The 15096-nt window shown below is 42.0% G+C and overlaps 1 protein-coding gene across 12 annotated transcripts in view; it reads left to right on the plus strand.

Annotated features, from left to right (window-relative positions):
* Positions 1 to 15096, plus strand: part of Carmil1 (capping protein regulator and myosin 1 linker 1) — a 264452-nt gene that overhangs the window by 167944 nt on the left and 81412 nt on the right. For all 12 annotated transcript variants that reach the window (XM_076939239.1, XM_076939246.1, XM_034510864.2 and 9 more), the window contains exons 13-17: positions 2007 to 2110; positions 5515 to 5592; positions 5722 to 5798; positions 9184 to 9288; positions 11352 to 11421. In XM_076939239.1, coding sequence (XP_076795354.1) covers positions 2007 to 2110; positions 5515 to 5592; positions 5722 to 5798; positions 9184 to 9288; positions 11352 to 11421 — 434 coding nt within the window. The remainder of the gene's footprint in view (positions 1 to 2006; positions 2111 to 5514; positions 5593 to 5721; positions 5799 to 9183; positions 9289 to 11351; positions 11422 to 15096) is intronic.

Raw genomic sequence — 15096 nt, forward strand, 5'->3', positions numbered from 1 at the left:
TTTTAAAATGCTTCACTTAAATACATGGCTGTATAAATGATTTTTCTTGATGAGTGTCTGGTATTCTCCAGATATTTTGGGCTTAGTCATTTCATTAAAAAGAGAACAGTGAATACTGGGGGCTGTGGAGAAAGCAAAGCCCTGTCATTGTAAGTGTAATTTCCTGAGTTTGATTTTCAAAAACCACATGCAAAACAAAACCAGACCTGGTGGCAGATACTCATCATCCAGTGCTGAGGAGATAGGGGAATCTGGGGCTTATCAGCCAGTCAGATTAACTTAATTAGTGAGCACCATGTCGGTGAGATATCCTGTCTCAACAAACCAAGTGGACATGTCACTCCAGAGGTTGACTTATTTCCTCTACATGAGCACAGGTATCCTCACCCACCCACCCATACAGATACACATGTGAACATGCACACACAGACACAGAAAGATGAATATAGATAACATCATAAAAGAAAGGATGTTGCTCATTCACACACACACACACACACATACACACAACTTAGTAGGAAAAGGTTTATTTAGCTTATAGGTTATAGTCCATCATCAGAGGAAGCCAGGGCTAGAGCTCAAAGGAGGAACCTGGAGGCAGGAACTGAGGCAGAGACCATGGAGAAGTAATGTTGCATATTCACTGGCTCCCAGTGGCTTGCTCAGCCTCCTTTCTTACACTTCCTTATACCTACCTGATGATGGGTGGCACCACTCCCCCTGGCAGGAATACCCTACATCAATTATTACTCAAGAAAATGCCCTATAGGCTTAACCACAGAAACTCTGGTAGGGGCATTTTCTCAATTGAAATTTCCTCTTCCCTGATGGCTCCAGCTTGTGTCAGATTGACAAAAAATTAACTAGTGCTCAAACTCATGAGTCATGTGTGCCCTACTCGCGTGCACACACATAGACACAGACAGACAGACAGACAGACAGACAGACAGACAAACACACACACACACACACACACAGAGTATCACTTAGGGGATACTGACCATGAAAGAAGTCTGTACTCATTCTAGTATGTATGCCTTTTTTGTTTTTGTGTCTTTGAGATGGATTTCAGTATATAGCTTAGGCTTATTTTTTTTCTCCATAAGTGGCTTTTTTTTTTTTTTTTTCCAGTTTCATGTAGCCTGGTCTTGCCTCAAACAATGTAGTTCTGTAGTTCAGGCTGCTTTTTAAATTGTTAGCAATCCTGTTTTACTTCTGCCTCTCTAATGCTGGATGTCAGATCTAAATTGTAACTTAAAAAAAAAAAAACTGTATTTCTGTGATGTGTGTCTGAACCATAGATGCAGAGCCCACAGGAATGAAAGCTCCCGGTGTTGATCTGTCTGTGTCTGCCACTGAGCTAGCCTGTAGATTGTCAGGTGATATTTTTGAGTCTCAGACACCTCTGTCTAGTGTATGTTGGGTTTTCGACAAAGAATATTGGAAACATCTCTCTTTCTATATACATATATATGTGTGTGTGTGATGTTATTTATACATAATTACAATATATGATTGTTGTAAATAGATATAGCATATACTTATATATTATATAATACATATAAATATAATCCATAGGTAAATATATATACATATGCATTTAAATGGGGCAGTATATTCCGCAATCAAGTTTCCAATACTTAAGCATGCCCAGTATTTGCATATGTATTATTTAAATACTATTTACTAAATCCAGAGTCATCTGGTAGGATTAAGTGTAGGCTCAGAATCCTCAGCTAGATAGCTTTTGTCACTCTGGGACTTGAAAATAAAATACTTTCTGTTCTTGGATAAATTTGAAGACTAAAGTGCAGGCTGTCTGTGAGCTGTCTGGCTTCCCAGAGGGATTGTCAAGGGAGCCACAATCAGTGGTCCCTTCCAAGGACAGAACTCTGGCCTTTTGGTTTAGCAGTTTGACGTGACTACAAGGCTGTTTGTAGAAAGTCAGGAGCCTCATTTTGTTTCTGAGAGTGAATGCTGAGCTTTGATAGTTTCTCTTGTTGCAGGGGTGAACAGCCTTTGTCAGTCCCTCAGTGCCAACCCTCTGACTGCTTCTACCCTTACCCACCTGGACCTCTCAGGGAATGCCCTCCGTGGAGATGACCTCTCGGTAAGTCTTCCACTCATCCAGCCCCTGGTGTGGCTGTTTTCACAAAGCCTGCCATCATTTTTAACCCTGCTGTCCCAGCCTGTTTCTCTACCATGCTCTACAATCACATTAAAGCTAGTGAAGTGTCCGGGAAACTCCAGGGGCTGCTTTTAATTGACTTTGTTTGTCATCATAATTAAGTTGTTTTCTCACTTAATGATGCTGGGTTCAAATCCTTTTTGGAAAGGCTATTTCATCATTAAATAGTGTTGTTGGAATGCAGGTGCTGTTTGTTTTGAGAGAATGTGTCTGCATGGAGCCCACTATGTAGTCAGCTAGGCTGGCCTCCAGCTCACGGTGGCTATCCTAACTCATTCTCTCCAATGCTGAGACTGAGAGTACAAACCTCATCTTTTCTTTTTATGTTTGTTTTGTTGTTTGTTCATTTATTTTACTGTTAAAAGGGACCATTAGGATAACCCCAGTCATAGACTACTCCATAAATAAGATAAAAGTAATCAGGATGTACTCATTAGAGTTTGGTTGTGAAGGCAAAATAGGTAGTTAGGTAGGAGATAGATAGATAGATAGATAGATAGATAGATAGATAGATAGATAGATTCATTCCAGGATACTCATTCCAGGGGCTGGAGAGATGGCTCAACAGTTAAAAGCAAGCACTGTCTGCTCTTCCTGGTCCTGAGTTCCATTCCCACAATCACATAGTAAATCATAACCATCTGTACTGGAATCTGATGCCCCCTTCTGGTATGTAGGTATACATGCAGATAGAGCACTCATATGTAAAATTAATCTTATAAAAAATTCCCTCAATTCTAATATGATGTTTTATGTCCATGAATAGTAATATAAAGGTTTGATAGAACTTCGTGTTGTGGGGGGTTAGTTATGAGCTCATTCTGTGGTAAATGGTCCCTAGCGGTTACTATGCACTTTATAGTTTATGAAGTCACAATTTAGGAGAACTCTCCCTTTGATAACGCATGCAGATAGTGGGCATTTAGAAAGGGCCTTCATTTGTATACTTCTGTCTTAGTTAGCGTTTCAATTGCTGTGACTAGACACCATGACCACAGCAACTCTTGTAAAGGAAAACATTTAATTCAGGTTGGCTTATAGTTTCTGAAGTTTAGTCCTTTATCATCATGGCATAAAGCATGGTGTCGTACATGTAGACATGGAATTGGAGAAGGAGTTCTACATCATGATCTGTAGGCAGCAGGTGACTTTGTTTCATAGTGGGCAAAGCTTGAGCATGTGAGATCTCAAAGCCCACCCCCCACAGTCTCACACTTTGTCCAGCAAGGCCACACCTACTCCAACAAGGCCACACCTCTTACTAGTGCCACTCCACATGGGCCAAGCATTCAAACACTGAGTGTATGGGGGCCAAACCTATTCAAACCACCACAATGACTACTTCACAGAAATGACAAATGCTGGAATTTATTTTCATTTATTTTGTTTTACTTTACCTATAAGGCAGGCTCAATGAAAGCTTTGTGTGTGCATGTTTGCTTATTTAAATCAACCTCCCCACACACATTTGAAATCAATGAACAGAGTTTGTTTCCTGCTGTCTCTTGACTGTCCGTTTTTCATCTCTAGTGTCCATGTCATTGATAATCCTTAAACCCACTTCCTCCCAAGATAGAATAAGGAGCTCCATGGGAAAGACCACAGCCTGCATGGTAGCACAATGGAGGGTTAGTGTGAAGGGTGAATGAGGTGGGATGTGGTACATTCCTAGTACTCAGGAAGCTGAGACAGGAGGATAGCCATGAGCTCAAGGTCAGCCTGGGCTACAGAGTGGCCTGGGTTACAGAGTAAGACCCAATCTCACAACATAAAATAGAGGCTGGAGAGATGACTGAGGGGTTACTTGTGCTTACTCTTCTAGCAGAAGATCTAGGTTTGCACTCACAAGGCAGCTCGCTTACTCTTCTAGCAGAAGATCTAGGTTTGCACTCACAAGGCAGCTCACAAGCACCTATAACACTGGTTCCAGGGGATCTGATACCCTCTTCTGATCTCTGTGGGTTTTTGTGTGTGTAGATATGGTGCACATACATACAGTCATCTGCATGCTCATCAAATAAATAAGCAAATATTTTAAAATAAAATAAATGAAACAAAAGCAAAGGCAAATAAAAAGAGGCTGAGATTAAATAAGACTCATCTATAGTAGGAACACGAATAACAATCTCTGCACTTCCTGGTCCGGGGGTACAGCTTGTTCCAGTCTACCTCTTGGTACAGTGGAGTGCAGAGGGGCTGAGTGAACATGGGCTCCCAGCCAAGGACACAGCAAGTCCTCAGCAGGTGCACATACTCACCTGGTCTTGTGCTTTTTGGGAAAGCCACATTCAAAGGGCGTCCTCACTACTTCAGGGGAGAAGAGCTCCCCCTGCTGGTAGAAGGAAGTCAAACCACATCAAAATAAAATGCCTTAAGGAAGGAAGAGCTAGACTAGAGCCTGAGGGACTCCATGTAAATGAAGGCAACATGTTTCTGCTAAACCTGAAATCAGTCCTGGGCCCCTGGTTACTCCAAAATATCTGCAGGCTAGTTTTATGTTCTTTAGAATTCCTTGCTGGAGAGGAATTTTCTGAAGTACCATAGAGTCCCACTGCAGCATTTCATGAGTGTTGACTGAGGAATGAGGCTTGGTCAGCATAGGCTTGTGTGTGCTTTTAAGTAACTGGTGGCACCCGGTGAAGCAGAGAAGTAAAGGCTGTCACCTGGGACAGGAAACTTGGACTGTGACATTGGAGAGCTCTGGCGTCAGAGGGATTTATTTCATTGTTTCCATGCAGGGTTGAGGCTGGGTTAGGAAGTTTTAGGCATTGCAGTGTCACCAAACCAATATACTTATGCAGTACTTAAATTTTGAGTTCTTTTGATTTTGTTTTCCTAATACTTTCCTCAGGACAATCGTGTTAGATTTTAAAGAAAATATTATTATGTTGGGGAGAAGAGAACACAGCCTGAGACCATCTGTGGCTCAAATTCAAATAGCGCTTTTCTCAATATTTGAACAGTGACTTTGGATTTTGAAAGGGTGACTGCAATTCACAGGGTATTTTAGACCCAAGAGTTAAAGATAATTAGCAGTGCTCACATTACAGAATAAAAATCGAACTAATCAAGAAACGAAAGGCATGTGTGAAGAGGGCTGTCTGGCATTGAGCTTCCCCTTGCCGTATTTTTTTGCCTGTGTAAATTTACTTTAAGTGCCCTTTGGGTTTTTGCTCCTAGGGAAGGAGATAGAATAGCAGAAATGTCTGCAAACCTTTCTGAGAAGCATCCAAGAAGGTGTGGGGCGTGTGGGCGACTGTTTTGAAGCACCGACTTCCTGTGCCTCTCTAGAGCCTAACATTCACTTACTCTTTCTTCCTTTCCAGCACATGTACAATTTTTTGGCCCAGCCCAACACCATTGTTCATCTGGATCTGTCTAATACAGAGTGTTCTCTGGAGATGGTAATGCCTCTTTTCTACCGCTCTGCCTCTCAGAATACCTCTTGCTGGGATGGAGGCCTGTCTCTTTAGTAAAATATTCTCATGGACCTAGGACTGTGCAAAAGTGCTAATGCCCCATTTCTTCCTCAGGTGTGTAGCGCTCTCCTCCGGGGGTGCCTTCAGTGTCTCGCTGTGCTCAATCTCTCCAGGTCCGTCTTCTCTCACAGGTATGGCTGTCCCTTGCTACCATTGTGGCCTTAGAGTCTCTTCTTCTGAGAAGAGTTGTGAGGGAAATGAGCACAGAGTGACTGATGAAAGGAGAAGTTGTTGTTGTTGTTTGAGACAGGGCCTCACACTACAGCCTGGCTTCAGACTCATGCCAATCTTCCTGCCTCGGCCTCCCTAGAGCTGGATTGCAGGTTTGTGGATCACCGTACCTGGCTTGGAAAGTCAATGTTATACACAAAAGATAAATCTTAAATGAATCTTAAATCATAGCTGTAAGTTTTGAACCTTGAAAGTTTAAGGTTTTCGTTGCATTGTTTTGAAACCCAAGCTTTAAGGGTCTTGTCTCCTATGCAAGCCTGCTTATCTGAGCTCTGTGAGAGTGTGTGGTTTCACATATGTGGACAGGTACTCTGTCTGCAGCTTCTTCTCGGTGATGAGGTTAGAAGTTAATATGAACAACCTCAAGAACAAAGAAGAAAGGTCACCCTGGAGCTCATGCTTGCGATTTGTAGGACGTGAGGGCTAAGTACAGCAACCTAGTTCTACCTTTAAAGTTGAGCTTGCTGACACAGTACATTAGAAGCAGCGAGCATTCATAAACCTTGCCCACTTTGCATGGAGAGAGTGATGGGCGGCACGTGCTCCTCACAGGAGCAGTGTTCATGGTCATCCTGTGCATCAGTCCAGTTCAACCCTCCTGGTGTGGGGTCATGAGCTCACAGCATCAATTGCATTGTGTACAGTATACTCTTTAATGATCTGGGGTACTGCCTAATAGCAGTGCCTTCTCCATATTTCCTAGTCAGTTTTTTAAAAGCCTGATATATTCAAGGGAATAACTTGACTTATTTAAAAAATTCAGTTTGGTGGCATGCTTTATTCAGTGCCTTGCACATATGCCAATATATTTCTAAATACTTTGGATCCATTACTCAAGAGTAATATGAACATCTCCCATTTGGAAGCACATGCACATGATCCCAGGTAGCAGAGACAAGAGAGTTGGGAGTTCATTGTGATCCTCAATTCACATAGTGAGTTTGAGAATGGTCTTGACTACATAGGACTCTGTCTCAAACAAGCAAGCAAGCAAAACAAGATACAGAGAAGGAGAGTTGAGCCTTTACATACCAAAAATATGCTTCAGATTTGTCAATAGAGTGTAGTTAAAGAATGTCAAGTCTGGCAGACAGCATGGTGAGAAAGTGTTCATACAGACTGTCCTGTCTTGTTTAGAGGCAGGTCACGAAGCATCACTTTGACAGAGCTGTAATTGACTGAGGAACTGAATTACAGGATGACAGCTCATCTTATAAAGGTTTTTGTATAATCAGCTCTTTTGAGTCAGTTGCTGTGAATTCTGCCATGATTGGTCTTCAGTGGCCCTGTTCTTTGCTTATAGTGGAGCAGTGCTAACCCAGTGCCTTGTTGTCAGGGCAAAAGATTATGATTAAGCTGTAATACCCAGCACCTTGCTTAGATAGACTCCTGGAAAGCCCTTGGTAACTGTGTTAAAATTGGTGAGTTTGTATTGAGGTATAGATTGTTAGCCAGGTGAGTCAGATTTTGTTCACATATAGTTTCATATCTGTGCCCATCATGGAGGCTGGGTTGTCTTTGTGTCCCTTGTGGGCTGACCATGTCATCTTCAGCCTGGGAGGAAGCATCCTATATCCAGAAGATATAACAGAGGGCAGGACGATCCTGGCTATATGTGTCTTGGCTCAGAAAGCTGCTTTCTGAGAGTCACATCAGGTCCTTTCACATGCCGTTGGTCACAGAGGCTCACAGGACCAAGCCACCTGTCACTGGGGTGGTAAATTGTTACTGTCTCTTATAAAGGGACAGAGAATATTAGAGAATGTTAAAACAGCACACAAGTAGAGGATTAGGAATAGAAGTATATCCAAATAGCAATATGTCACATTTGCTTACCAAAATATACAATCTACACATTCGCTTACACAGAATATAGAAGCTGATAGGCTCTACCATTTGGAAATAACTCTCTGAGATATCTAATGTCATGTATCCAACCAGAACTCTGATTATTCCTAGTCTGACTTTTTCTCTTCTTAGGTAAAAATTCTCAGGGTTTACATTTTTTTTTCCCACAAGTAGCTGGAAATTGTCACATTTTAAGACATTGCTTTTAAAGCTCTCAAGTATCACTGCTTTTTAAAAAAGACTTCTGCACATGTAAAATGCTGTTGCCTATTATGTGACAGACCCCTGAGATGCCTGCTGCCTTCCGTATGACTTGCAATCATCTAAGTGGCATCACCGGCATCAGCTAAGTGCTCCACACTGCTGAGCCATTCTGGAATCTTAGAGAATAGAGCAAGCTAAACCTGCACACTGTAGTGTGGGGCTTAAGGCCTGCTCCATTGCAATCTGTTAGAGTACGGGTTTGACTTAACAGTATGGCTTGATCCACGCTGACTGACATAGCAAGAGAAGCATTCTTTTCTCAGCCACTTCGTTTCCCACTTTGTCTTTATAATAATGTTGGACCCTAAATGACTAGGTTTCTACTCTGAATGTGGTAGACAAATAGGTTACTGGTCATACAGGCTTGATGCCATTCACCGTCTGTGCTGTTCTTCAGTTCCACTTCAGGTAACCATCTCATTGAGACTACCTGTTGATCTAATCATACCACTCACTTGTTGGGGGTTGGGGGTGGGTAGCAGTTAGTCTGTTACCCCTGCAATTGGAAGGCAGAAGCAGGAAGATAACATGTTTCAGGCCATCCTTGGGTACATAGTAAGACAACAAAACAAAATGGCACATTTCTATCATCCCAGTACTTGGGAGATGGAGACAGGAGGCTGAGGAATTTGGGGTTATCTTTGGCTATATAATGGATTTAAGAGCAGCCTGGGTTCCATGAGACTCTCTCAAAAACCAAGCTGAGTGTGCGGCTCAGTGTTAGAATGCTTGCCTCTCATGCATGGATGGAGTCTTAGGTTCAGTCTCCAGTGCTGTAAAAAACAAATAGGCAGAGAAGCTAATGAACTGTCACTTAGCACAGTGCCAAATGCACCTCCAGCTGCACCACCGAGACCAGCAAGTGGCAAAGCACTTACCCTTGGCGAATAACACTCAAGTCTGACTCCTTATTTTTGTAATGTTTCTTGAAGATCAGTGAGCTAAAATACAATGAGTTTTTCAGATACCAAGGGTAGAAATAAATTGTCTTGTGGGTTTAATGGTCTTACACTCTTAGATATCATTTAGATACTTGTTTCTTCTTTGATGTTCTTCTGAAGATATGGCTGTGTTTGTGTATCTCACCTGTCTGCATACCGAATAAGCAGGGTGGATGGAATGGCACCACTCTTTTGATGCTTGTATCTTGTTTTGTTTTGTTTTGTTTTCCAGGAAAGGAAAGGAAGTCCCTCCATCTTTCAAGCAGTTTTTCAGCAGTTCTCTGTCTTTGATCCAAATCAATCTTTCAGGAACAAAACTGTCTCCTGAGCCCTTGAAGTGAGTGATTCATTTGTCATCTCCATAGCTTTTAGAGTTACATTTGTGATTATGAATGTGCTGGAGAAAAGGGAGGCAGAACAAACCTGTGAGAAAGACTTCTGAGGCAGGAGAGTGACATGTAAGCTGACAGTGAATAGTGTACAATGGATGCTGCCTTGCTGCATCTTCTCTTTCAGTCTTTCCTGTGGCTTTTGGACTCCTATAAAAAGATGTCACGGAGAAGTTGTATTCCCAGCATTGATATAGTCCAGTGTACAAAAGTGAAGAAAGTTTGAGATATTTTCTCAGAGACCACTGTCCTTTCAAACTTCTATCCAGCCCATTTTGGACATTCTTTTGTGTATGTTTAATCAATGTTTAACTATTTCTACTACTAGTAGTATTAGTCATATTTACTATATGTTACGTCTATACAAGGAAATCAATTTGTAGCAGGGTAGTTACAGAGTAAGAATAGTTGATGTTTGGTTGGTGAGGTAGCATGCGTGCATGTACGCGCATGTACACACACACACACACACACACACACACACACACACACACTGATCAAGATTTGTGGATCAGTGGATCCAGAAACTGGCATACTCAGGATGGTTTTGGTGGTAAGTTCACAGTGTTTCAATATTGTAAGTGTTGTTGACCTTTGCATATGTAGTAGAATGGCTGTACATTGGCTATTGTGGAGCTCTCAGTGTATGCACAAGTCCTAAGAATTGCTGGAAGGACAAACTCTCAAGGACCTGACAGGAAGTGATTCCTTCTTTTCCCACATTCCCTGTGTCTTCACACTCCTTGGGGTAGAAATCCTTTCCCTGGGTGGAGACCCTTTTTCTAGGAGCATTGGGAACAGGTGTCACTCCAGGTAGGAAATGTTTAGTGTGTGCGCTGTCTGCCTTGTGTCCTGTTCACTGTCTCTTTCCTTCCTGCTGCTCAGCTTGGAGTTCATCATGAGGTCTGACTGAGGACTTTTTTCCATTTGGTGGAATTTTTTCCTCTTGTTTTATATTTATCTACTGTGTGTGTGTGTGTGTGTGTGTGTGTGTGTGTGTGTATGTGTGTGTGTATGTATGTGTGTATGTGTGTGCGTGCTTGCCTGAGCCTGAGTAAATACACCTTGCAGAAATTGGCTCTGTCTATCACCTGAGTTACGGGGTTGAACTCAGGTCATTGGACCTGGTAGCAGGTGCCTTTGCCCACTGAGCCTCTGTTCTGTAGAACTAAGAGCTGCTTGTGCACACATGGCTCCAGGTGTTCTCAGTGGCATTGGACTTCATAGGACTCCACTGCTTGTGGCAGGGAAATCAATCTACTTTCTTGAGAGTTTTGATAACAGGGCAATGAATCTACTCTTCTCAATTTATGGAAGAGAGATGATATCTGCCTTGGTCCTGCAGGTGGCTGGACTGCCAGGATTCTGGACACAGCTACAAGGCATGTACCTTCTTATCTCCAGGGTGTTTATCTTCACCCGTGTTCTCTGTTAGGTGACTTAACAAACTCATCTAGCTCTCATTTCACCTTCTGGAATACTGTAAGGCTAGACTTCATCACTGTCTATTCCTTAGGGAAAGCCAGCCTTACTGTGCTACGCTAATAACAATCACATAGTAATATTCGAGCATTCATTAACGTGGTTCTCAAGCAGATGCAGGTGGGGATTTATCCATGATGAACACAATTTGATTTCAGTATGCAATTAGGTGGGTTGCGGGTTTATTTGCATAAGAATAGTAGTGTTTCCAAGGCTTGCATTTATGATAGAGTCACCTCCTGTCAGACAGGAGAATACAGAAGTGTCACATGCCCACTGTTGTCAAAATGCAGTTGGCATTTTCAAAAACTGTGAGTGTATGGTGCCTGGCCTGTGTTTCAGAAAAGGTTGAATTTCCAGGCTTTGTTCAGTGTGCTTGCTATGTGTGTGTGTGTGTCTGTCTGTGTGTCTGTCTGTGTGTGTATCTGTGTGTGTGATTGCTTTATGTATGTGTGAGAGTGTGCCATTGTGTACACATTACTGGTCTTCATGTGAAATTGTGCCTCATATGTGTGTTGCCTTTCCTCAGGGCACTGCTCTTGGGCCTGGCCTGCAATCATAGCTTAAAAGGAGTTTCTCTGGATCTCAGCAACTGTGAGGTAAGACCACCCTAACAGTACTGTAATAGATACCAGCCTGAAAATTGTTTCTGCATCCTTCCTGGGCGAGTGTAACACTGTGATTCCATAGGGAGAAGTGAAGCATAAAAAGACATTACACAATTTTCACATGTTCTGTGTTTTGCAATTGTATCTACAAGTCACCACAGAACACCTTTCCAATAACATTTGCGTATGCTTTTACTGACATTCCCCTCAGTCTTAGTGCCTGTTGCCTGAGTGTTTTATGATGTATCCCCACGATGCAAAACCATCAACTACCTTTGCATCATGAAAAGCAGTGAACCACATTGGTTTCAGGGGACCAATGCTTAGAGCTGAACTTGGATTTGTAGGGTGTAAAACAGAATAGTTAGCTTCTTAATAACTATTTTAATATCTTGGTTTAAGACAGGAACATTAAAATATCTCTTGAAATTACAGAGGAGCCCTGAACACTTCCAATAGAGGAGCCCTCAGAGAGGAATCGCGGCCAAATGCCTGTGTGTGTTAGAGGATACCTAGACTTTCCTCATTTTGAAACTATCAATTCATGTGGACATTAGTAAGACAATTCTCAGCTACAGACACTTGCCTGCTTTGAGCCTTGATTTGCCCAGTGTGCCCTCCTCATTCTCCATTCTCTTCTTCCACACAGAATGGAGTCTCCATTCCTGTTTGTGCCTTTAAGATTGTTGTGCTGTGGTCCCTGCTAACCCTCTTTCTTCTCAAGGCTATTGTCCTTGAGGATTGAAGTCAAAGCCAGACTTCCTTATAAATCAGACTGTGTCATCCTAGGCAGACTGACTCACTCTGCTCATTCCTGTGACAAATATCTGACAAAAGGAACTTAGAGAAGGAAGGTTTTATTTCAGATCACTGTTTAAGGCTGCCATCATCTCAGGATGCAGAGAACCAGGCAGCTGTCACATTGCAGAGAGCGATGAGTGCTGCTGCTGTTTGTTTCACAGGATGCTGCTGCCTACGTCATGTGCGACTTTTTCCCTCAGCGAATGCCTCAGCAGACATGCCCAGAAGTGAGCCTTCTAGGTGATTCCATATCCAGTCTGATAGTGTAGATGAGCCATCGCCAATGATGTCACTGAGTCTCAGTGTGTGTGTTTAAGATGGAAGAAGGATTAGTATCTTCCAGGAAGCTGTCACAAGGTCTGAAGGAGTTCTGTTTGGCAACGTACCCTAAGTCACCCTCTATGGCTGTGTTCCTTTCTTTGTGTCTGCTTGCACATTCCTTCCTTGATATGCAGCTCTCACACAATTATAAATCTGGCTCTTGTTTGCTTTCCTAGCCATGTTGTGGCTTTTTAGAGGGCAATGTTTGTGTAATACTTGGTCCCCCTAATTGCTTCACGAAACACCAGGCACCAAGCTGCTGCTAGATACGGAGTAAGATTTGCAGACAGATATGAAGAGTCATCCATGAAGTTGACAAGGCTGGAATTGTTCCATATGAAGTATCAGTGATGGACTTTGTCATTAATTTTGGTGTGAAGGTCACTATTGAGATCTTATTGTTTCAGAAAAATCAAAACTCCACAAACGCTAAAAACCAAAACCCTAGAATACTAATTTTGAGTAGTGGATCTGTAAATGTGTTCATTGGCCCTCAACTTGTAAAGATAGACATGAAGTAGAAACTGACTCCAGCAACGGGAAACATTTCTCTTATTAACATGTTTGATGAGGTGATGGGGGCTGCTAAGGGTCATTCCCTAAGGAACAGGAAGTTAGTGAGACTGCTATGACCAAACTCAGGCCAAACTACATTAGCTGTGACTCAACGGTGGCCTTTCAGCCTGATAAGGCATTCTTTCACCATGATCAAGCTGTGACAGGCACGAGTGATCTGTTGACCCCATATCCATATGAGGAAATGGTGAAATCTAAAGTATTTGAGGCAATCCAGCTCTCTGAAGGAGCTCTGTTAATACCAACATTGGCAATCATTAGAACATTAATTACGATTAGTTATTTTTGTCTCAGCTATTTTGAGACAGGACCTTGATCAAAGACTACCAGGTGGGCCTGGTTTAAAACTTGTTCTTAATGTCTTCTTGTGATTTGAAAATCTTTGGAAGGTAATATTAGGTCAACCATATAAAATAATTTTGTAAGTTAAAAATGTCAGGCAGGCCAGACATGGTGGTGTACCCCTGAAATCCAGGTATTGGGAGAAGTGAGGGTACATTTGAGGGCAGGAGGATTACAGCAGTTTCTAAAGTCAACCTTTAGAGGTAGACCTTCCATCTAATAGTTTTCGGTTTATGATGATGGGAATCCAGATCAAATGATTAATTTTGACAGTGGGCTGGATCGTTGTTATGATAATTTTACCTTAGTTTGAGTCTTTCATTTATGGGCTATAGGAAAATTTACAGTGCTAATAAAGCAAGCCTTATAAGTATCGGACATAGCCCTATGTTCGTCCACCGTTTTATAGCTAGACTTACAGGACCACTGACCGTGCTTCCTGGCTATGTGTTAAAATGCTGCTCATTAAAATTGGTGAAGCACAAAATTACAGTGTTTTGTTCCACACTTGCTTCCTAGGGCTAGATGTCCAAATGTAACTGGATTTCAGTTTCTTTCTCTTCATGACATAGCCAACCTTCCCAAAGGGTATTGGGAGTTACAGGATAATCCTGGGCCACTTGCTGTTTCCAGGGTTTAACTATCAGTTCCTTGTTTGGGGTACTACTTTGTACATTGCTCTCGGAAAGAAACTTTCCCTAATGTAGAAACATTCTTTTGCTGTTAAGTTCTCAGTTTCTCTATCTTAAGCACAGCTTTCTTCAATCTTAGATTGCTAGTCAGAAGCTTGGAAGAATTCCACACAACTTTTTCCCCATGATCAGATAAATATAATTTTTAAAACAGTTTTGAAAGGTATGTTAAATTTTGTGAGGCAGGGTCTTTTGTAGACCAGCCTGTTCTCGTGTTTGCTTCATAGCCAAGGATAACCTTGAACTGCTAATCCCAAGAATTGGGATTGTAAGCATATGTGATCACACCTGAGTTTCTATTAGGTACATGCTTGAATGCTAGACTTGACTTTTCACTTAGAACCAAATCCTCTCCAAGTGCTCCACTACCCTCAGGAAGGGGGCAGTTTTGTGAGGAAACACAATTAAATTCTTCAGTGATGCTGTAATACGGAACTGCTCTGATTTCCATTCATTTATTTATTTAGACAAGCTCTTATACATCTCTGGATAGCCAGGGATTCTTTATGTAGACCAAGTGGACTGGCCTCAAATTTGTAGCAATCCCTGTTTCCCAAATATTAGAATTACAAGTGTGTACAATCATGTGGGCCCATTTTGCTCATTTTTTTATTGTCAGTTGGTTATTATTTGGGTCAAGGTCTCACTCTCTTGTCCATCCTGGACTGGAAACACTCCAGCTTCAAGCTCCCCACCTTCCTACAGTAAGTTCCTGAGTGCCGGGATTATAAATGTACCACCACCCACTACCAGCTCAATCTTGCCTTCTTTTAAATAATGCTAGTTAGTGTATGGGATGCAAATGAGCATGATTTAAAAACAAGTTCTATATTCACATATGCATACGTGGCTTTAATTATGCAAATTCATTTAAAAGGATTTTCATTTAAAGTAATGGGAAAGCTTTTACCGTTTCAGGAAAGCTTTAGCTTTA

This window comes from Arvicanthis niloticus, chromosome 8, assembly GCF_011762505.2.
Source record: "Arvicanthis niloticus isolate mArvNil1 chromosome 8, mArvNil1.pat.X, whole genome shotgun sequence".
NCBI classification, from domain to species: domain Eukaryota; kingdom Metazoa; phylum Chordata; class Mammalia; order Rodentia; family Muridae; genus Arvicanthis; species Arvicanthis niloticus.